The sequence below is a fragment of the Tamandua tetradactyla genome, chromosome 10 (genome assembly GCF_023851605.1).
Source record: "Tamandua tetradactyla isolate mTamTet1 chromosome 10, mTamTet1.pri, whole genome shotgun sequence".
Classification (NCBI taxonomy): domain Eukaryota; kingdom Metazoa; phylum Chordata; class Mammalia; order Pilosa; family Myrmecophagidae; genus Tamandua; species Tamandua tetradactyla.
In genome coordinates this window covers 104,892,350-104,911,767 of record NC_135336.1, presented here as the reverse complement: position 1 = coordinate 104,911,767, position 19,418 = coordinate 104,892,350, and the positions used below count along the sequence as shown (strand labels likewise).

Below are 19,418 nucleotides of genomic sequence, written 5' to 3'. Positions count from 1 at the left end.
AAAAAAAAAACAATAGTGTTGTCTGTTTTTAAACTTTACTAATGGTAGTAAATAGTGTCTTGCAACTTGTTTTTTTCACTTAGCATCCCATTTTGAGATTTATATATGAATAAATTGGAACACTGTTACCTTGGATTCATTCATTTTAATTGATGGTATGAATTTCCTTTGTATATACCATAATATATACCTTTCTATATTGATGGATTTTGAAGTTGTTTCCAGTTTTTTACTTAAAACAATTCTGCCATAAACATGTTTGTGCCAGTGTGCTTCTGCACACATTTGAAAGTTTCTTTTGGAAATGCATCTAAAAGTAGATTTGTTGGATAGTAGGATATGTGCCTCTTCAGCCTAACTGACGTCACAGAAGTTCTCCGAGTGGTTGTACCAGTTTTCACTCTCAGTAGTGTTAAATGACAACACCTGTTTCCTCATATCATTATGGAATCCTACTTCTGCATCTTTGCCTTCTCTTTACAGACCAGCATCCTTAAAGCTTTAGCTTTTTGCTAAAGTTGACTGCAGCACATTGTGTTTTGCCGAGCCCTGTACATAAGTTCAGACTCATCTCACAGCTGACTGGCTGAGTCTTTATCTCATTTGGTCTTCATAAGATTAATTCCAATAAATATTTATTATGTACCTAATGTGTGTTGGTTCTTATGGCTGATGTATAGATAATATCCGTGGTATGTGTCCCTACTATCTAGTGACAGATGGGATGATTTAATTAAAATAGTTTTTTTCATAATGATGAATGGTTTCTTTTACTCTTCTTTTCCTCTTTATTTTCATATAGTATTTGGTACACACGAATATATGTAACATATATGTAAGTTATGAAGCTAAGAAGTAAAATGAACAACCATGACTCCACTACTCAGCCCAAGAATCAAATTTGCCAATATTGCATGTCCTCACTTCATAGGTGACTGTGTTCCTGAATTTTGTTCTTTCCTTTTTAAAAATAATCTCATCAGATGTCTATACACCTCTCAACAGTGTATTGTATGGTTTCTATTGTTTTTGAATTTAAAAAGGGGGGGCGGGATCATACTGGATATAGTTTTCTGGAATTTCTTTCATTCAGCATTATGTTTTTAAGGGTCACTGGTGCAATTGTGTACAGATGTAAGTCACTAATTTTCATTGCTGTGTAAAATTCCATGTGTGTTAATATGGCATAGTTTATGCATTCTGTGAATAAACATTTTGTTTGTTTCCAAGTTTTTGTTGTTAGGAAGGTTCCTGTCATATATTCTGTTACAGTTTGAGAAATTTCTATTTTCAGATTGGAGGCTATATTCCCTGCTGGGGTGGGGGATAAAGACGTTCTAAGGAGTACTTGGGCAGAGATGGTGTAATAATCAATTTTTAGATCCTTAAATTCCATATGTATTCTTTCCTAAAATTGGTAATGCCTGAGGCTTGCGATACAGGCCTCCTGCTGGTTGTCCTTTCTCACCTTCCCTTTCATGGTAGCTCTACCACTTTCTAAAAGATTCATCCAATATATCAGTTTATTTTTAAATGTCTCCATGATACTCTGGAAATCCATCTTTTACAATTATTTAAACTTATGCTGCAATTTTTAGATGTCAATGCATGAAAGACTGTAGTTTTTAAAAGCTTTTTTGGGAATATGTTAGCAACAAAAATATTGGAATATCACTTTGATAATCTGTATGCTAGGAGTGGAATTGCTAGCTCATGGGGTATGAGAACGTTCAGCATTACAAAATGATGTCACATTGTTTTCCCAGGTGCTTGTACTAGTTTACTTACTTTGGACACCAGTTTCAGCAATTTATTTAAATTGATTGGCACTATGTAAGTGAAAGATGATACGCTTCCTCTACATGTGATATTGTCAGATGTTTTAGTATTTGCCAATCTAATGGCCATGAATGCTATGTCATTGTGGTTTTAATTTGCATTTCTTTGATTATTAATGAGTTTGGAATCTTTTCATATGTTTATGGACCATCCCTGTTTCCTTTTTTATGAAATACCTGGTCGTATCTTTTACCCAATTTTCTGTTGTGTTGTTTTTTAAAATAAATGCACTGGTAACACTGAATATTTATTGATGATATGCATTGTAAATATCTTCATCCAGGTTGTAGCCTGATTTATACTCTTTATTGTATATTTTGGCAAACAAAAGTTCTTAATTTTATTGTAATCTAATTGACTGGCCTTTTTTATGGTTAGCTCCTTTTGTGTCTTGTTTAAGGAAACCTTCCTTCCTCTGGGATCACATGGCATTCACTTGTGTGTTTTTGGTTGTTTGTTTTAAAGTGTTGCTTTTCATATTAAGCTTATAATCTATCTGGAATTAATTTTTTATGCATGGTGTAAGGTAGTGAGCCACATTCTTTTTTTTTTTTTAATCCTGTGTAGCTACAGTTGTCTCTATTATGTACTGCATTGGCTTTCAGTTGGTGCAGTGATCCACCGTAACACCTTTTTTTTTTTTTTCATATTTAGTTTCTGTAGCATACTTCTGTTTTTGGCTCAGCTTTCTCTATTTGTCAGTTTGTCTAGCAGTATGGTGATATCACCCTGCCTTAGTTATTTTAAAAATATTTTTATTGGCACATCTTCACACGCAGACATTCCATACGTGGTGTACAATCAGTGGCTTACAGTATCATCACATAGTTGTGTATTCATCACCATGATCATTTTTTAGAACATTTGTATCACTCTTGAAAAAGAAAAAAGTTACATCCCATACCCCTTAACCTCTTGTAGACTCCGCCTTAGTTATTAATGCTATAGCTTTCCAAGATATTTTGATATCCAGTGGTGACTTGAGTCTCAGCTTGGACTTTTTTGTTCTGTTTAAGTTTCAAGAATCAGTTTGTTGCATGACATGGAAAATCCTTTGAGATTTAATTGGAATTTATTGAATCTGTTTAGGGAAGAGTTGAAATCTAACATTTTCAGCCTTCCTCTATGAGAACATGGTATGTCTTCCCATTTATTTGTTTTTTTTTTTAAGTTAGGTTTTTAATATCTTTTAATATAATTCTGAAATTTTCTCCACACAGATTTACTATGTTTTTTGAAATATTGATTCGTATGTATTTAATAAGTTTTGCTTCTATTATAAAAAGGTGATGTTTTTAAGATTCTCCTTTAGGACCGTTGTTAGTAAATAGAAATTTAATAGATTTTTAAAAATTGATCTTCAGCTAGCAACTTCAAAAATAACTTTCTCATATATTTTCTGGAATTCTTTTTGGTTTTCTGTGTAAGTAATTATACCTCTGCAAATAGTGATAATTTTTATTTTTTCCTTTCCAATTATTTTCCCTTTTATTTTCTTTATGTGCTGATACCATTTTTAGATTTATATTCAATGGAAGTGAATATGATTGTTATTAGAAGTTATTATAATGGGCATACATGTCTCATTCCTGACTTTAAAGGGAGGAGATTTGCTGTGAGCTTTTGTAGATACTCTTTAGTAAGTTAGGGAAGTCTTACAGTTTTGTACTATGTCTTACTGCATTTGGCAAGAATATCTTGTGCTTTTTCTCCTTTAATCTGTTAAATGTAATGGACTGCAATTTATAGTTTAGGAAATTCTTAATTCACGTCTACATTTCTGAAATAAACCCAAGTTCGTCTTTATGAGTTATCTTTTTTATGTATTGCTGATTGAATGTGCTAATATTTTACTTAGGATTTTTGTATATATTTATGAGTAGCAGTTCATGTCAATTTTATTTATTGATTCTTGTCTGATTTTAGTATTAAGGTAACACTGACTTTATACAATGAATTAGAGAGTCATTTATCACTTTCTGTTACCTGGGAGAGTTTGGTTTTGAGTGATTTGTTTCTTAAAAGTTTGGTGGCGCTTACCTGCAAAATCATTTGGGTGTAATGTTTTCTTTGTGGAAGAATTATACGTTATTTATAGTTTAATAGTAATTAGTTTAATAGTAACAAGACTGTTTGGGTTTTCTGTTACTTTTAGTCAGTTTTGGGAAGTTTTAGAAATTATCCAACAAAATTTTTAAATTTATTGACATCGAGTTCGTGGTGTTATCTTAATTTCCTTTTTAATCACTGCTTAATCTGTTAGTTCCCTTTTTTCATTTTGAATATTATGTGTGACTTTCCGTTTTTTCTTTATCAGCCTTGCCAAAGGTTTATCTGTTTCATTAATCTAGGCAAAGGATGAACTTTTGCCCTAATTGATCCTCTCTAATATATCTTTGCTTTTTATTTCCTTGATTATTTTTCTCTTTATTATTTCCTTCTTTTTTTCTTTCTTTGCGTTTAATCTTTTGTTATTTTTCTAACTTAAATTCCCTGTGCAACTCATTACTTTTCAGCTTTTCCTATTTCCTACTATATAAACATTTAAGGTTATAAAATTCCCCAAAGTACTACTTTTGCTTTATCGTACATGGTTTAATTTATAGTGTTTTCATTAAGTTTTATGTCTAAATATTTGTAATTTCTCTTTGATTTATTCTTTTTTGAGTTACTTAGAAATGTGTTTTTAAATTACCAAATGTATCTACTTTAAAAGTTTTTGTTATTGAGTTCTTAATTGTTTTGTCAAAGAACATGATTTGTACTTTATCTTTTTAAAAAAACTGTTTTCCCTTGCTCTATGACATTGCACATAGTGAATTACTATAACTGTTTCATGTGTACTAGTGTAGAGGGTATATTCTCTAATTGTGTATCCATTATCTTAAACTTATAAATTGTGTTTTTCAGACTGCCTTTATTAATTTTCATTTGTTTTACCTATCATTAATTGAGAGAGGTTATTATTTTCTAAAAACTTCCTGTAGTTCTAACAATTTTTGTTTTTATATATGTCAAGACTATTTATTAGGTGCATACAAGCTTAAAGTTATTTTCCTACTGAATTGAGCCTTTTCTAATTTGGTCTAACCCTCTCTATCCCTAATTTTTGCTCATTGTCTTAGAATCTTTTTTGCCTCATTCCACCCTAATGGTGCTTCCCTTCATTTTACCTTAACTTTTTTTTTTTAATGTCCTTACATTTTAGGTGTCTCTTACAAAAAGCACAGCCAGATTTTTCTTTTAATCTAAGATGTAAAAATGACGGGACTTAGTGATGGTTGGATAGGAACGTTGAAGGAGACTGGGGAGTTTGAATTGGTCCTCAGATAACTATTTTGGGTAATTTTGGTTTACAGAATAATTACATGATAACATGCAGAAAGAGGAATGTACTTTTGAGGGAAAAATGCTTGCTTTTGAATTTATTCTATTTGAGGGATTTGTGAGATGTCTTAAGATGCAATAACAGTTGACAGGGTAGATCTAGAACTCAGGAGATGCAGCCCAGCCTGGAGAGATTTAGGAATCGTCAGTATTTGGAAGCTTAATCCAGAATTCCCTACAGTGTGATATGAGATCATTTAAAGGGGCACGAAGGGTAAACACTTTTTAAAAATTTTAGTATTTGGGAATTTAATTTATATGGAAAACGTAAGTTACACATCAAAACTTTAATATCATGAATATTGTCAGTTAGGCCAAGACTAAGTATTTAAAAAAATGAGCTCAATAAGAGAGAAATATTAAGTAAATATATGTGATGTGTGTATATGGCAAAAAATGACAGAAGTTTATTAAGCCACAGATGTGGTGGGTAAGATTACCGAGGAGAGAATAAGAGTGCTAAGAAAATAGAGTTGACATTTGGGTGTCAGGAAATGAAGAAGAGCTCCTGAAGGAGACTGAGGAAAGAGCAGCCAGGAGAGTAGCTCTCACCAGAAGATGGTGTGTGGAGTCCATCTGAAGAGTTCTAAGGAGGAGGAAGTGGTACACAATGTCAAGTAACTTGTAAACTGAAAAGTGCTCTTTGGATTTAGCACTTAAGGTAGACCATTTAGCAGGAAGCATCTGAACAGTGGTTTTTAAAAAATCTTCATCTGAGATGAATGTTAATCATATCTGGTATTTCTAGCATTTCCTTTATATCAGGTCCTGTTTTGAGCAGTTCACATGCATTGACTGATTAATCAGGTGGGTACTGTTGTTTGTCCCCATCTGATACATGAAGAAACTGAAGCACAGAGAGGTTAAATAACTTGCTGACGTTTACACACCCAAGAAGTGGGAGAGCCAGGATTCAAGCCCAGCAGCCTGGCTCCAGAGACCGTGCCCTTAACCATTATGCCACCTTACCTCTCTAGTTAAAACAAAGTTGAAAGTAAAAATTATACCAATGTCATAATTGTAATGCAAATGGTATAGTGGATGATGTCTGTGTGATCTGCCAGGCATGAACATGTTCATTGTGTTGTAATCATGTCATGGTGGTGAATGGGATGGGATGGTTCTTAGATTTTTCTTATATGCAAAAAATATTTGTAAGACTCATTCTAGAAAGTATTTCTTTCCTAGGATAGTGTATATCCCATAGTGTGTGTTATACTTTGTGTACTAAAATGTTATCTCTTTTTTTTTCTTTTTCTAATTATTGTTTACTTTTGGAGTTAAAGTCTCTAAACTCTGGGAATATTGTTAATCCAGAACAGGCCAGGTTCCAGACATTATATATAATCTTTTTTTTAGAAATTTATTAATGACCTCATTGAAAGCAGCTTCCCTTGAATGGTAGATGTTGAAACCAAATTGTGGGAAACGGAAAGTGAATAAGAATGGAGAGTTAGGAAAAAGGGGAAAGTTCTTGATGAGGTGGGAGAATGGGCATGGTAGGCGTTAGGGGAGATTTGAGTAAGCTGTAGTGACTCTTAGCTGTGGTCAGGGAGGAGTAATCAGAGAAAAAGACTTAAAAACTGGTTTAGAGCTGGATGGTGGCCTCAGATGTGGCCCTGGGAAGGAATGGCCTAAATGAGGTGGCAGTGAAGTTTATTTTAGTTAAGGAGGTAGTAAAACTTGAAGGTTAGAGTATTGAAAGGGTTATTTAGAATATTGAAAGGCTCGGTGTGGTTGGGACGATGGTGGAATTTGGAGGGGAGGGATGGAAATTGTGAACTAGTTGCCAATGTTGTTGAACATGAAAATAGTCAAGAGGTAAATAGGTGGCAATGACAAGGAAAAGTAGCTGTAATGAAATACAGCATTTGAGAGACAAGTAGTACAAATCGTTTGCTACAAAGAAAGTTTTTGTTCTTCTAAAGGTGTACGATTTGCGAACAGCAAAATGAACATAAGGATCAGTTAAATAAGTCTGCATGTCAAGGACTGACAGGTCTTGCCTGGGAAAAAAGAACCCTGGTTTATCCTGACAATGGTGGGATAATGATGAAGGCGAAAGGTACAAGAAGTGGTGTAATAGTGGTGCTGGTGATGATATGAAAAGAAAACCATTGCTAGGGCAATATTAGAAGTAATGTTGCAGTTTTCAGTAGATATTCAGGTTTTGTAGCTATGTTCTTATAACTATAAAAATCTTTATTATTTAAATTCCTTCAAGGGGAAAAACCTCAGTCTGAAACTCCAGCTCTTCCCCCTTACCCTTGAAATAATTATTTTAAAGTATGTCTGTTGACAATGTGAGAGTGTTTTCCTTGGCAATCTAGCAGTACTAGTGTGGATTGTAACAGTTGTGAGAGCATTAGAAGCAGGGATTGTTCTGAAGATGCAAGGTCTGGATTCAGCAGCAGGGAGGAACAGCGCCGCCCCTTTGTTCAAGACAGACATTCAGTGAGATGGATGGGAGAATAGGAGCAGTTAGAGGAAACTAGTTTCTCAGTGGAGTCAGAATTCAGTTCAGGCCAGGAGGTTGGGAATGTAGCAGAGTTGCAGAGTTTGGGTACAGTGGAATGTATTTCACAGGACTTAGTATAGGCAGATTGGGTAAAAGGGCAGCAGTGGAAAGATGTCTTTTATTCATTCATCAAACACTATTTGACTGCTTAACTGATGGAGAAGCCATAATTTCTTGCCAACATGGCTGCCGTGGCTGATGCAAGGCAACACAAAATGGCCTAGCCTGCAACCGGCTTTCTTCCCTGAACTGGCAGTGATTAGCGCCAAAAGCACTAACCTTAAATCCGCCCTCTGCCCTAGCAACAACAGTGACCAATCCCAGAAATCTGCCCTCCACCCTAGCAACAACAGTGACCAATCCCAGCCTGACAAGTGTCCCTGCATGCTCCCAGCCTATATAAGCCTGTGCACTTCCTCAATAAAGTGGACACCTTCCACTCACCCCTGAGGGTTGTCTCCTGAGTTGAGTGCTGTGTGCTGTGTGTCTGTGTGACTGACTCAGTACGGCCTCTTACCCCCAGCCATCAGCTACCCAACAATTAACCTGTTAGAATAATAGCCAGGGATATGAAGATGAATAAGGTGCCTTAATTATCTTCAGTCTAAAGGGGACATGTAAACAGATTAATTCAGAGCAGGGATGATGAATATGTGAATCCAAAGAAAAGAAGAAATAAGCTGATATTGGAAAGGGTCAGGGGAAAAAGAACAGGAGAATAGGTACGAGAATCCTCAAGAACTCAATGTTCTGATTGGAGCTACTTCCTTGGGGCATGGGTTCCATGTATTTTTTTTTTAATATACCATAAAAGATAGAATCCGGGTAAACTTCTTTTCATATAGTCTCAAATGACTTAATTCCTGGTTTGGGTTTCTGTTGTTTTCCTTAGGGCCGTGCACCATGGATGATGTTGACCCAGGAGATTTCACTATAGCAGATTGTGCTTTGTTAGAAGATTACTCTCACACACGCAATGGTGTCTGTGCCCCTGGATTTATGAACAATGATTATGTTCGAGTAACTCAACTTTACTGTGATGGGGTGGTAAGTGAATTTGTAAATTTCATATTTTTAACAGTGGCTTCTTAAAGGTTTTCTGGTTTAGAGCACTCTGAGTAAAGATGTTTTTGGTGGTGCATGGGTTTTTTTTTTCCATCCTGACATATAGTATATATATAAAAAATAAACTTCAAAGTACATTGTAACAAGTAGTTATAGGACAGATTTCAGAGTTTGGTAGGGGTTACAGTCCCAAAGTTTTAGGTTTTTCCTTCCAGCTGCTCCAGGACACTGGAAACTAAAAGAAATATCCATATAATGATTCAGCAATCATGCTCTTTTGTTATCTTCTCTGCTGTAACTCCTCCTTCTCCTTTGATTTTTTTCCCCAATCTTTAGCGATATTTGGACTATGCCCCTTCTAACTAATACATGGGTTTTATGGGCAGGTAGGTATACAAGTTTTTAAGAAGTGGTTTCAAAGGGTACGTGAGCAGCTCCTCAAAAATAGGAATGTGAAATGCTAGAACATGAGTGACAGAGAAAGATTGTTTTGCTATTGGAGATTAGAAAAACTCTTTGGGGAGAGCCGCAGGAACTTAACTCAGGGGAAGCTCTGAAAAAATACCCTAAAGACTTATTGGTTCAAGAGGTTGTATTCAAAGTGTATGAGCAAATGTGCATTGATATTTTTTATTTTAGTACATATAATTCTTAGACTAGAAATCATGAACTGTATTTACGCATTTTACCAGATTCAAATTAAAATAATTTTCTTTCTTTTTAGGGTAAGCAATGTAAAGATTATACTCAAAGTGAGAACAATGTAGGTGCGTTCATTGGTATTTTGATGCTAAATTATTGAAAAACGTTGAAGTAAGGCTCATTCATTCACACCAACATAACAGATTTGATATATCTTAAAATTTTATTCTTGCTGTTCTTTTTCATTAAGAAATCAAAGCTTTTCTTTGTTAAAATAGTGTTTCAGTCAACACTTAAATATTCTTAACATCTGACAGATTAAAATATTTTCATCCAGCTTATTTCCTAACTTTCCCTATCCCTTTTATTAACTTTATTTTGAAATAATTTCACACTTACAGAATGGTTGCAAAAATAATACAGAAATAATACATAGAACGCAATGTACCCCTACCCAGATGCCTATTAGTGTTTTGCCACATTTGTTACATTATTTTCTGTCTACCTACCCTCCTAAATATCTATCTAGTTACCTATAAATCTGTTTTTTAAACATTTGGAATAGTTTGCATGCATCGTTCTCCACTGACACTTAACATCCTACAGAGACACTCACTATGGAACCATATTAAGTCCCACTGTGAAGTTCTAGAAATTTAACATTGATGTAAGGCATACAGTCCATATTCCAGTTTTTCAATTATTGCCATATCCTTTTTATTTTATTTATATTATATTTTGGAGACACATTTATCATCAAATTTCCCATTTTAATCCATATCCAGTTTTGCCTTTTCCCCATAAGCAGTATTGTTTATTCATTCCAAATGAGGTGAAAATATTAACTTAAAACTTTTTTTTTTAATTCAGAATTTGACATCTGCAGTCTATGGTGTAGTAAACCTGTTTCTGTTCTGCATGAGTACTGTGATACCATTAAAGTGTATGTGTTCTGGCCACTTCTGTTTCAACGTCAGCAGAATTCTGTGGTGTCACGATTGCATCCCTGTGTAGAGACCAGGTAAGTCGTTGTAGGCTCCCTGTTTTATGTGCACAGTGACAGTCATGTTGCGTAGTGCTGAGCAGTGCCACATACAGTGGAAGGCTTGTGTCTCATTCTCATATGCTGTTTTGTACGCATTTCAACTTCACTTTTCATTTAATAGGGTAGAAAAGGTGAATGTTCAGGATTTGAATAGGAAATATCCATTCATTCTTGAAAATGAATGACGTTCTGAATAGCATTAGATGGTAGATGTGAAGCTGAGTCAGAACAAATTAATATGCTTGTTTATAAATATAAATGTTTTGGAATAGAAAAGAGAAAAGGTAGAGCATTTGTTCACTTACTAAATGTTTTAACTATTATTTTTATTTTTTTTTATTTATTGACTTTATTATTACTTAGAGTAAAGAGACAACCAAGTTAAATTTCCCCCCAATATTTTAAATTGAAGCATAACATGCATTTATGGGTATATAAATCTTAATTCAATTTATTTTTATATACGAGAACCTACTCTTTTAAAAATTAATTTGTTTTTAAGCAATTCTCGTGCTTCTGAGATAACTTTGAAGAAATTACAACATCTTGAGCTGATGGAAGATATTGTAGATTTGGCAAAGAAGGTTGTGGTAAGTGGTAGAATGTGATTTTTTTTCCCTCTATAAGAATATAAATATATGGCATCAGGCCTATGTTACTGATTGTAGTGGTTAACAGGTAATGATTTTGGTTTTGGTTCACCTGAGATGATTCTGCTAGCCATGAGTTTGTGCTCAGTATTGGAGAGATTGGGTAGATAGCAGTTATGATGGTTCTGACATGACATGAGGAGGACCAGGACTGCTCCTTTTGTTAAAGAATAAAAATTGTATTTTGTCATTGATTGTCACATGATCAAAATGGGCCCCTGGTTCATGGAAACTTTTGGTTCTGAAACGTGATATAAAACCATGCCAACATCACCACCAACACAGCAAATATTTCATTTTTCCAGTTCCTGTGTAGCTTTTAGTCTATGGTACTCATTTTATAAATTGGAGACATTGGAATTATTTGGACCACAACCCGGAAGTATGTTTTATCTTGCAAAACACAAATATTTTATTTTTGAGGATAAACTTTATCCTGTCAGATTTGTGGAGGTGTCTTTATACTGCATTGAGGGTTGTTTTTTTTTTTGGTTTGTTTGTTTTAGCTTGAAAATGATTTCATGATTTCTCTTATTTCAGTTGGCTTTGGAGCTGAGTGTTTTTCTTGGTCCTATTCTGATTGCAGACATAAATTTAGAGCATTCTGATGTTTATTTCTTGATGATAATCTTTTGTAGTGATTTATTTATCAGCTAGTGTATCTTTATTAAAAATCTGAGTGTAATGAACTTTAATCTATACATCTAAAAGTTACAGCAAAGCATTTTATCATTTGAACTCTAAGACTGTTTCTGAATTCTTGTTTTAAGGTCCTTTTGGAGTAAATTGGGTATGAACTTGATTTTGGAAAGTGGACTGATCTACATATTTCTAAATATAGAATTTTTTTCCTACCAGAATTTAGATATAACTGACTGAAGAAGAAAAAAACATATGCTTTGTTTTGTTTTGTTTTGTTTTGCAGAATGATTCATTCTTTATTGGAGGCTTATTAAGAATTGGTTATAAAATAGAAAACGTAAGTGTTAAACATGGGAACCTAGCAGAACTACTATGAGTAAATGACTGTCACCTCACTGCTCATTTCCCCATGTTTTGAGTCTGTGTACTCAATTTTTTTTGTTTGATATTGGGTAGTATTGATTTCTCTATTTTGCTTATGTGGTCTCCTTATTTTTTTGGTGGGGGAGGGTTTGAATAATTTTCAGTTTTTTACCCATCAGTGTAGTGTAATTTGAGCCTCTTTGTACAGGTTGATTCTTTTTGGACTCTAAACATTTTTCCTGGCATGTGTTCCCCCAAATAAAATTTCTAAGCCCCTGGTATGAACATTTTTTGACACATAATTACTAGTTAATCTCCAAATGTAATGATAAACAAACTTTTAAATTCTACTAATGACATAAGCATCTACATGTTTCCTTTAAGCCTGACACCAACATTAAGAACTCAATATTAAGCTACTTAATTTCTGAAGTTATTTCAGTTTCTAGAATTAATAGTAACATTTCATGAACTCTTGATATTTCCTGAAGGGCATTGCACTGAGTGTCCCTTTTCCCAACCATGCCCTCCTTTTTTTTTTAATTTTTAAAATTTTTTTTAAAGATATGACAAGAAACACAAACATTCTTAAGATACGATTATTCCATTCTACGTATATAATCAGTAATCACAATATCGCATAGTTGCATATTCATCATGATCATTTCTTAGAACATTTGTATCAATTCAGAAAAAGAAATAAAAAAAGACAACAGAAAAAAAATTCATACATACCATACCCTTTACCCCTCCCTTTCATTCATCACTAGCATTTCAATCTAAGTTTATTTTAACTTTTGTTCCCATTATTTATTTTTATTCAATATGTTTTACTCATCTGTTGATAGGGTAGATAAAAGGAGCATCAGATACAAGGTTTTCACAATCATACAGTCACATTGTGAAAGCTATATCATTATACAATCATCTTCAAGAAACATGGCTACTGGAACACAGCTTTACATTTTCAGGCAGTTCCCTCCAGCCTCTCCATTACATCTTGACTAACAAGGTGATATCTGTTTAATGCATAAGAATAACCTCCAGGATAACCTCTCGACTCTGTATGGAATCTCTCAGCCATTGATACTTTATTTTGTCTCATTTCACTCTTCCCCCATTTGGTCAAGGTGTTCTCAATCCCTTGATGCTGAGTCTCAGCTCATTCTTGGGGTTTTCTCAATTCCTTGATGCTGAGTCTCAGCTCATTCAATTACTTGATGCTGAGTCTCAGTTCATTCTAGGATTTCTGTCCCACATTGCCAGAAAGGTCCACACCCCTGGGAGTCATGTCCTACGTAAACAGGAGGAGGGCAGTGAGTTTGCTTGTTGTGCTGGCTGGAGAGAGAGAGGCCACATCTGAGCAACAAAAGAAGTTCTCTTGGGGGTGACTCTCAAGCCTAATTTTAAGTAGACTTGACCTATCTTTTGTAGGGTTAAGTTTCATATGAACAAACCCCAAGATTGGGGGCTCAACCTATAGCTTTGGTTGTCCACACTGCTTGTGAGAATATCAATAATTCAACTTGGGGAACTTGAAATTTCCCCCTTTCTTACCATTCCCTGAAGGGGACTTTGCAAATACTTTATTCACTATTCAAATCACTCTGGGATTCATCGGGGCATCACTCTGGACAAACCAACAAAATTTCATGCCCTACTCAAGGTTCCATGTACTTATAGTGTTCAGTTAAGCTGTCTACATAAGTTGTATTAGGAAATCATGTCCTCCTTTTATTATCTCCTTATTCTTCTGATTGCCACAGATCATGTAAAATACATAGTCCTTTGGTGAATCTTTGTCTAATTCCTTAACCTTCGGCTGCTTCTAAAGATGGAAATCCTAGTTTAGATAATATCTGAGATTCCTCATCCACCTTATGTTATTGTCTTCTCCTGCTGCCTAGGGCAGGCTTTGACCAGGCTGCAGACCTGAACTTTCAGGTCTGGAATGATTTAAGAAGCTCCCTAAACTCTGAGGGTATCCTGAAGTCGCCAAAGATGTGATGTATGTGAGTCTGTGGTATTTGCTAACTTGTATGTTGGGGTCTAGCTGTTCTAGGCTGCTTGCTGGAGTAATGAACGTTTGGGATTGAACAAGTTTTGTATTAAGGATCTGAAGTACAGTCAAGTTTGAAATGTCACATGACGAATTTAGAACTACTACTGAAATCCCATTCTTTATCCTCTCCTTCCCCCCACCTACACTTTTTTTGAAACAGAAAATTTTGGCCATGGAAGAAGCTTTGAATTGGGTGAAATACACAGGTGACCTAACAATTCTGCCTAAATTAGGAGCACTTGACAATGGTTGGCCTATGTTAAGTATTTTCTTTACTGAATGTAAGTATAAATGCTTTAAACTGTTTAAACTTTAATCAGTTTTTAAAGGTACGGTTTTGGCAAATTAATATATAGATGTATGATTTCTTATTTATCTTATGATTTTAATTTTTTTAATTTTTAAATTTTTTATTTTTCTCAGGATTTTTAAAAAAGTTTTTATCTTGTTATGAATACCTAATTTTATATTTAGTTTGTATATTTCTTCTTTGACTGCTTTTTATTACATTATACTGTAAAAAAATCTCACCAAATGGATATCATAAGCGATCATATGTAATACCCAAAGAAAGAGACCACATTGGAGCTTACATATTTTCATTCATTAGAGAAATAAGTAATAGAGACTAAGAATATAATATAATTTTCATTTTCCTGATGAATCTCTTATTCTTATGTGAGATGAAACTGCCTTATGCATTTTTTTTACTTTGTAAGATGTTTTTCTTTGAAACATTATTTGGATGATAGTAGTATTCTTTTTTTTAATTTTTTTAATTGTGAAAAATGGCATATATACAAAAAAGTAATAAATTTCAAAGCACACTACAACAGTTTGTTGTAGAACAGATTTCAGAGTTTGGTGTGGGTTACAATTCCACAATTTTAGGTTTTTCCTTCTAGCTGCTCCAGGACACTGGAGGCTAAGATCAATATAATGATTCACCAGGCATACTCATTTGTTAAATCCTGTCTTCTCTGTTATAATACTACCTTCTCCTTTGATCTTTCTCCCAGTCTTAAGGGTATTTGGGTTATGCCCATTCTAACTTTTTCATAATGGAAAGGGTTGTCAGTAATATGGAATAAGGGAATGGAACTAATTGATGTTCTTGGAGAGTCTGGTCCCTCTGGATTTCAGGACTTAACTGGCCTAGGAATCTTCTGGAGGGTGTAGGTTTCTGGAAAGTAATACTGCATGGGACCTGTGTAGAATCTCAGAAAAAGCCTTAGGTGTTCTTTTGGGTTGGTGGGAATGGTTTTGGTTGGAGTTTGGCAAAGCATGCTAAGTTGCAATATGTAGCTGAAACTGGCTTAAGAGTAGCCTCCAGAGTAGCCTCTCTACTCTATTTGAACTCTCAGCCACTGCTACCTTATTTGTTACGATTGTTTTCACTCTTTTGGTTAGGAAGACCTTGTCATTCCCACAGTGTCGGGGCCAACTCATCCCTGGAAGTCATATCCCATGTTGCCAGGTAGACTTTCACCCCTGGATATATGTCCCACTTAAGGGGGAGGTAGTGATTTTACTTGCAGAGAGAGAGATGTGGCTTAGAGGCCACATCTGAGCAATATTTATATATATATAGTTATAGGAATATTAAGATAGGAAATGTTTGGCTCTTCAGTAGATGATAACCAATAATTTTCCATTTCCACTGAGAATAGAGCACATTTTACACTATTGACATAAGTCTTAGGAAGAAATTAAGCTTAAATATGAAGACACAATTTTATGATAGGTTTATTAAATACTGGAATGATTAAGTGGACAAAGGTCGCTCTCTTCATTGTTCTGAAGCCTTCAGTTATAGGCTACATATTATGCTGGAAGAAGAGAAACAGTATCATATATTGGGTGCCTATGATGAGCTCCTTTCTTATTCTCTTTATTCTCTCTCTTCTTTATATTAGCCCAGTGAGATAGCTGTTATTGTCCCCATTTTACAAATGAATGAACTAATTCTTTGGGAGGTTAAGTGATATTTCTATAGTCTAGTAAGTAGCAGAACTAGATGAGAGGTCAGATGGATCTGAACACAAAGTTCAGGCTTTCCTTCTATAATCACCGTGTCCCTTTGCAATAATTTACTTTAGTTGGTAACTTTTAGTTTGCAAGCTGCCAGAATGCAATATGTCTGAAATGGAATGGCTTTTTAAAAAGAGGAATTTATTAAGTTGCAGGTTTACAGTTCTAAGGCCATGAAAATGTACAAATTAAGGCAAGGCTATAAAAATGTCCAATCTAAGGCATCCAAGGAAAGATACCTAGGTTCAAGAAGGCTGATGATTGAACATTCAGCGTTTCTCTCTCAGCTGGAAACGCACATGGTGACATCTGTTGGCTCTCTCTCCAGGCTTCTTCAATGGCTTCCCTGGGGCTCTGTCTGTTCTGTTGGCTCTGTTGATTCTGGTGGTTCTAAAGCTTTTTCCAGAATGGTTCTCTCTTAAAGGACTCCAGTAAGCAACCCTTCCTTGAATGAATGGAGATACAACTCCCTGGAAACCATCTAATCAAAAGTTACCACCCACAGTTGGGTGGGTCACATCTCCATGGAACCAGTAAAAAAAGCTCTCACCCAGCAGTATTGAATGAGGATTAAAGAACTGTCTTTTCTGGGGGTACAGATTTAAACTGGCACAGTAAACTTCTCAAATCCTTTCTTAAATCTTAGATTTTAGGTTCTCCTTTTGACTTAGAAATGAATATATTTGGATAGAGGCTTAGCTATAGTTTTATTTCAATAAAATTATTACTATTTACCACTTATTTTAATTCTTTTTATAGAACAACTTAAAATACAGAAAATGTGGCCTGATAGATTTTTCTTTTTGTGTGCTGTGCAGTAGGTTCTCATTTCATTCCATGTGAATATCCCATTATTGGCGCCCCATTTGTTGAATGTTTTTGTTGAACCCTGGTCTCCCATATAGCAAGAGAGAATTCTACCACTGAACTACCCATGCACCCCACTGATAAATTTTTAATGTAAATCTTGTTATTGCCTACTACATTTTAATAGTTTATTACATTTTTGTAAGAATAATGCCTTAAGTACCTTCTCATTTTAATATTTCATTCACAAATCAAAATATTGAATAAAAGCATTAATTCTTTATTTATTATATTACATACATTTTAGAAAGTTGTTTTCCAAGTTGTTATTTTCAAACTTTTTTTTTTTTTTTTTTACATGGGCAGGCACCGGGAATTGAACCTGGGTCCTCAGGCATGGCAGGCAAGCACTCTTACCTGCTGAGCCACCGTGGCCCGCCCTTCAAACTTTTTTTATTGAATGTTGTATCTGCTGCAACGTTGACTTGAATAGTCATGAAGCCTATTTGGAATAATGTTATGACAGAGCACTTGTAACTGTACTTAAAGCTAATGTAATAATAAACACGTGGGTTTTTTTGTTTGGTGCTGGAAATAAAAACTATTGAGATTAGATTCACAGTAAGCAGTTAAACTAACGTTTTCTATTTTTAAAATATATTGTTTGATACATGTAAAAGATTATAAGAAACAAGTTATTTAGAAAGTGTAATTATAGAATGAACTTTATGGACTTTAACCTAAGAATTACTTACCTAACCTAACCCATTACCAAATACCTTTTTTTTTCTTTTTTACAAATGTTCTCTCTTTCTCTCTCCTAAACGTAAAATAGACAAGTATCACATAACTAAAGTTGTAACGGAAAACTGCAATTTGCTTGACGAATATAAAACCAAAAATTGTGCAGAGTGTATAGAGGTGAGAATAAATATTTATTTGTAAGTATATTTTAACATTTGCCTGTTAGAACTTTTAACACTCATAGAACACTGTCTGACAATATACAGGGAACTACTGTAAAATTAAATAATCTGTTTGAGAAAAAATTTTAATAAATTTTGGTGTGGAATGTTTACCCATTTTTTGGAAGAAGAAAAAAATATCTTGAGAAGTTTTGGATGTTATTTGAACATGGTTAATTGAAATTTGATATTTTTAAACTACAAGATCTTTAATTAATTGAGAAAATATTTTTTCTTTTTTTCAATAGCTGTATTGATACATAATAACGTACCATATAGGAAATAGGATTTTACTCTGTTTTTGAGAAAGGAGTTAGAAAAATATTTAGTGGTCATTGAATTCAGTAGTCCTACGTGGATATGATCCAGTTAATTTATTTTAGAAGTTTTTTAAAAATCTGAATGTTTTGAAGTGAAATGTTTCAGTTATATCTATAGTGTCTTTGAGTCATATATATTCTTGCTAACTTGTTGCCTCTGGGTTTTTTGTTTGTTTGTTTGCAATTAATCTAAACAACACTGCTATATGTTATTGATTCATATGTTGTTCTTTAAGCACTTAGGTTTATTGAATATTATATGACAGTTTGCTAATCTAACTAGGATTCTATTTTTGTGGATTTTCCCCCCCTTCATATGGCAGGCTTTATAAGAGCTTTAAAAGTGAGCCTCCCAAATACTGTACAGAAGAGGATAAATTGCTAGTAAATATTCATAATGTAACAGTTTTATTTTTTAATATTCCTGTAACAAAATTAGCATTAATACATTGGAGATAAGCTTCTTTAAATATATACACCAAAATATTGAGTTAAATATATATACCAAAATATTGGGTTATATATATACCAAAATACTGAGTATTGTGTTCTCAAAATCTACAGAAATAATCTTCCAGTTTATTTCTAATTATAAGTAAAAGTCCATATCCATTTTTTTCCTGAGTATTGGGGTTCTTGATAGTCTTTGAAGCTAATTGACGGGTCTTCTTTCATCTTGGTTTCTCAGCAAGGAGAACTAATGAAAATGAAAGGAAATGAAGAGTTCTCCAAAGAAAGATTTGATATAGCTATTATCTATTACACCAGAGCCATTGAATATAGGTAAGAGCATAATAGAGAAATGAGATCCTTTTTATATGGCAGATCAAATTTAGTATTGCTAGTCAGCTTGTTATGCAGGGTAGATTTTCTTATCTGTAGGAATTAGAAGCACTACAGGTTGCCTAAGGATATGAATTTAATCAAGTAGTATTAACACAAGTGAGTCAGCCAGAATTGTGAATTTCTTTGTACTCTGCACCATTTTCTTAAATTTAAGCTTTCCAGTACAAAATTGTCCATTCTGTCTTGTTCTCATCTTGCTTTTAACTAACTCTTTACATGTTACCAACTGTTCAAAA

General features: G+C 34.1%; 1 protein-coding gene across 3 annotated transcripts in view; it reads left to right on the top strand.

Moving 5' to 3' along the window:
- The window catches only part of TTC3 (tetratricopeptide repeat domain 3), a 98,242-nt gene that overhangs the window by 1,741 nt on the left and 77,083 nt on the right, over window positions 1–19,418 (top strand). For all 3 annotated transcript variants that reach the window (XM_077119091.1, XM_077119092.1, XM_077119090.1), the window contains exons 2-9: window positions 8,637–8,791; window positions 9,534–9,576; window positions 10,322–10,472; window positions 10,999–11,086; window positions 12,072–12,125; window positions 14,374–14,494; window positions 17,887–17,972; window positions 19,025–19,119. In XM_077119091.1, coding sequence (XP_076975206.1) covers window positions 8,648–8,791; window positions 9,534–9,576; window positions 10,322–10,472; window positions 10,999–11,086; window positions 12,072–12,125; window positions 14,374–14,494; window positions 17,887–17,972; window positions 19,025–19,119 — 782 coding nt within the window. In that variant the 5' untranslated portion in view covers window positions 8,637–8,647. The remainder of the gene's footprint in view (window positions 1–8,636; window positions 8,792–9,533; window positions 9,577–10,321; window positions 10,473–10,998; window positions 11,087–12,071; window positions 12,126–14,373; window positions 14,495–17,886; window positions 17,973–19,024; window positions 19,120–19,418) is intronic.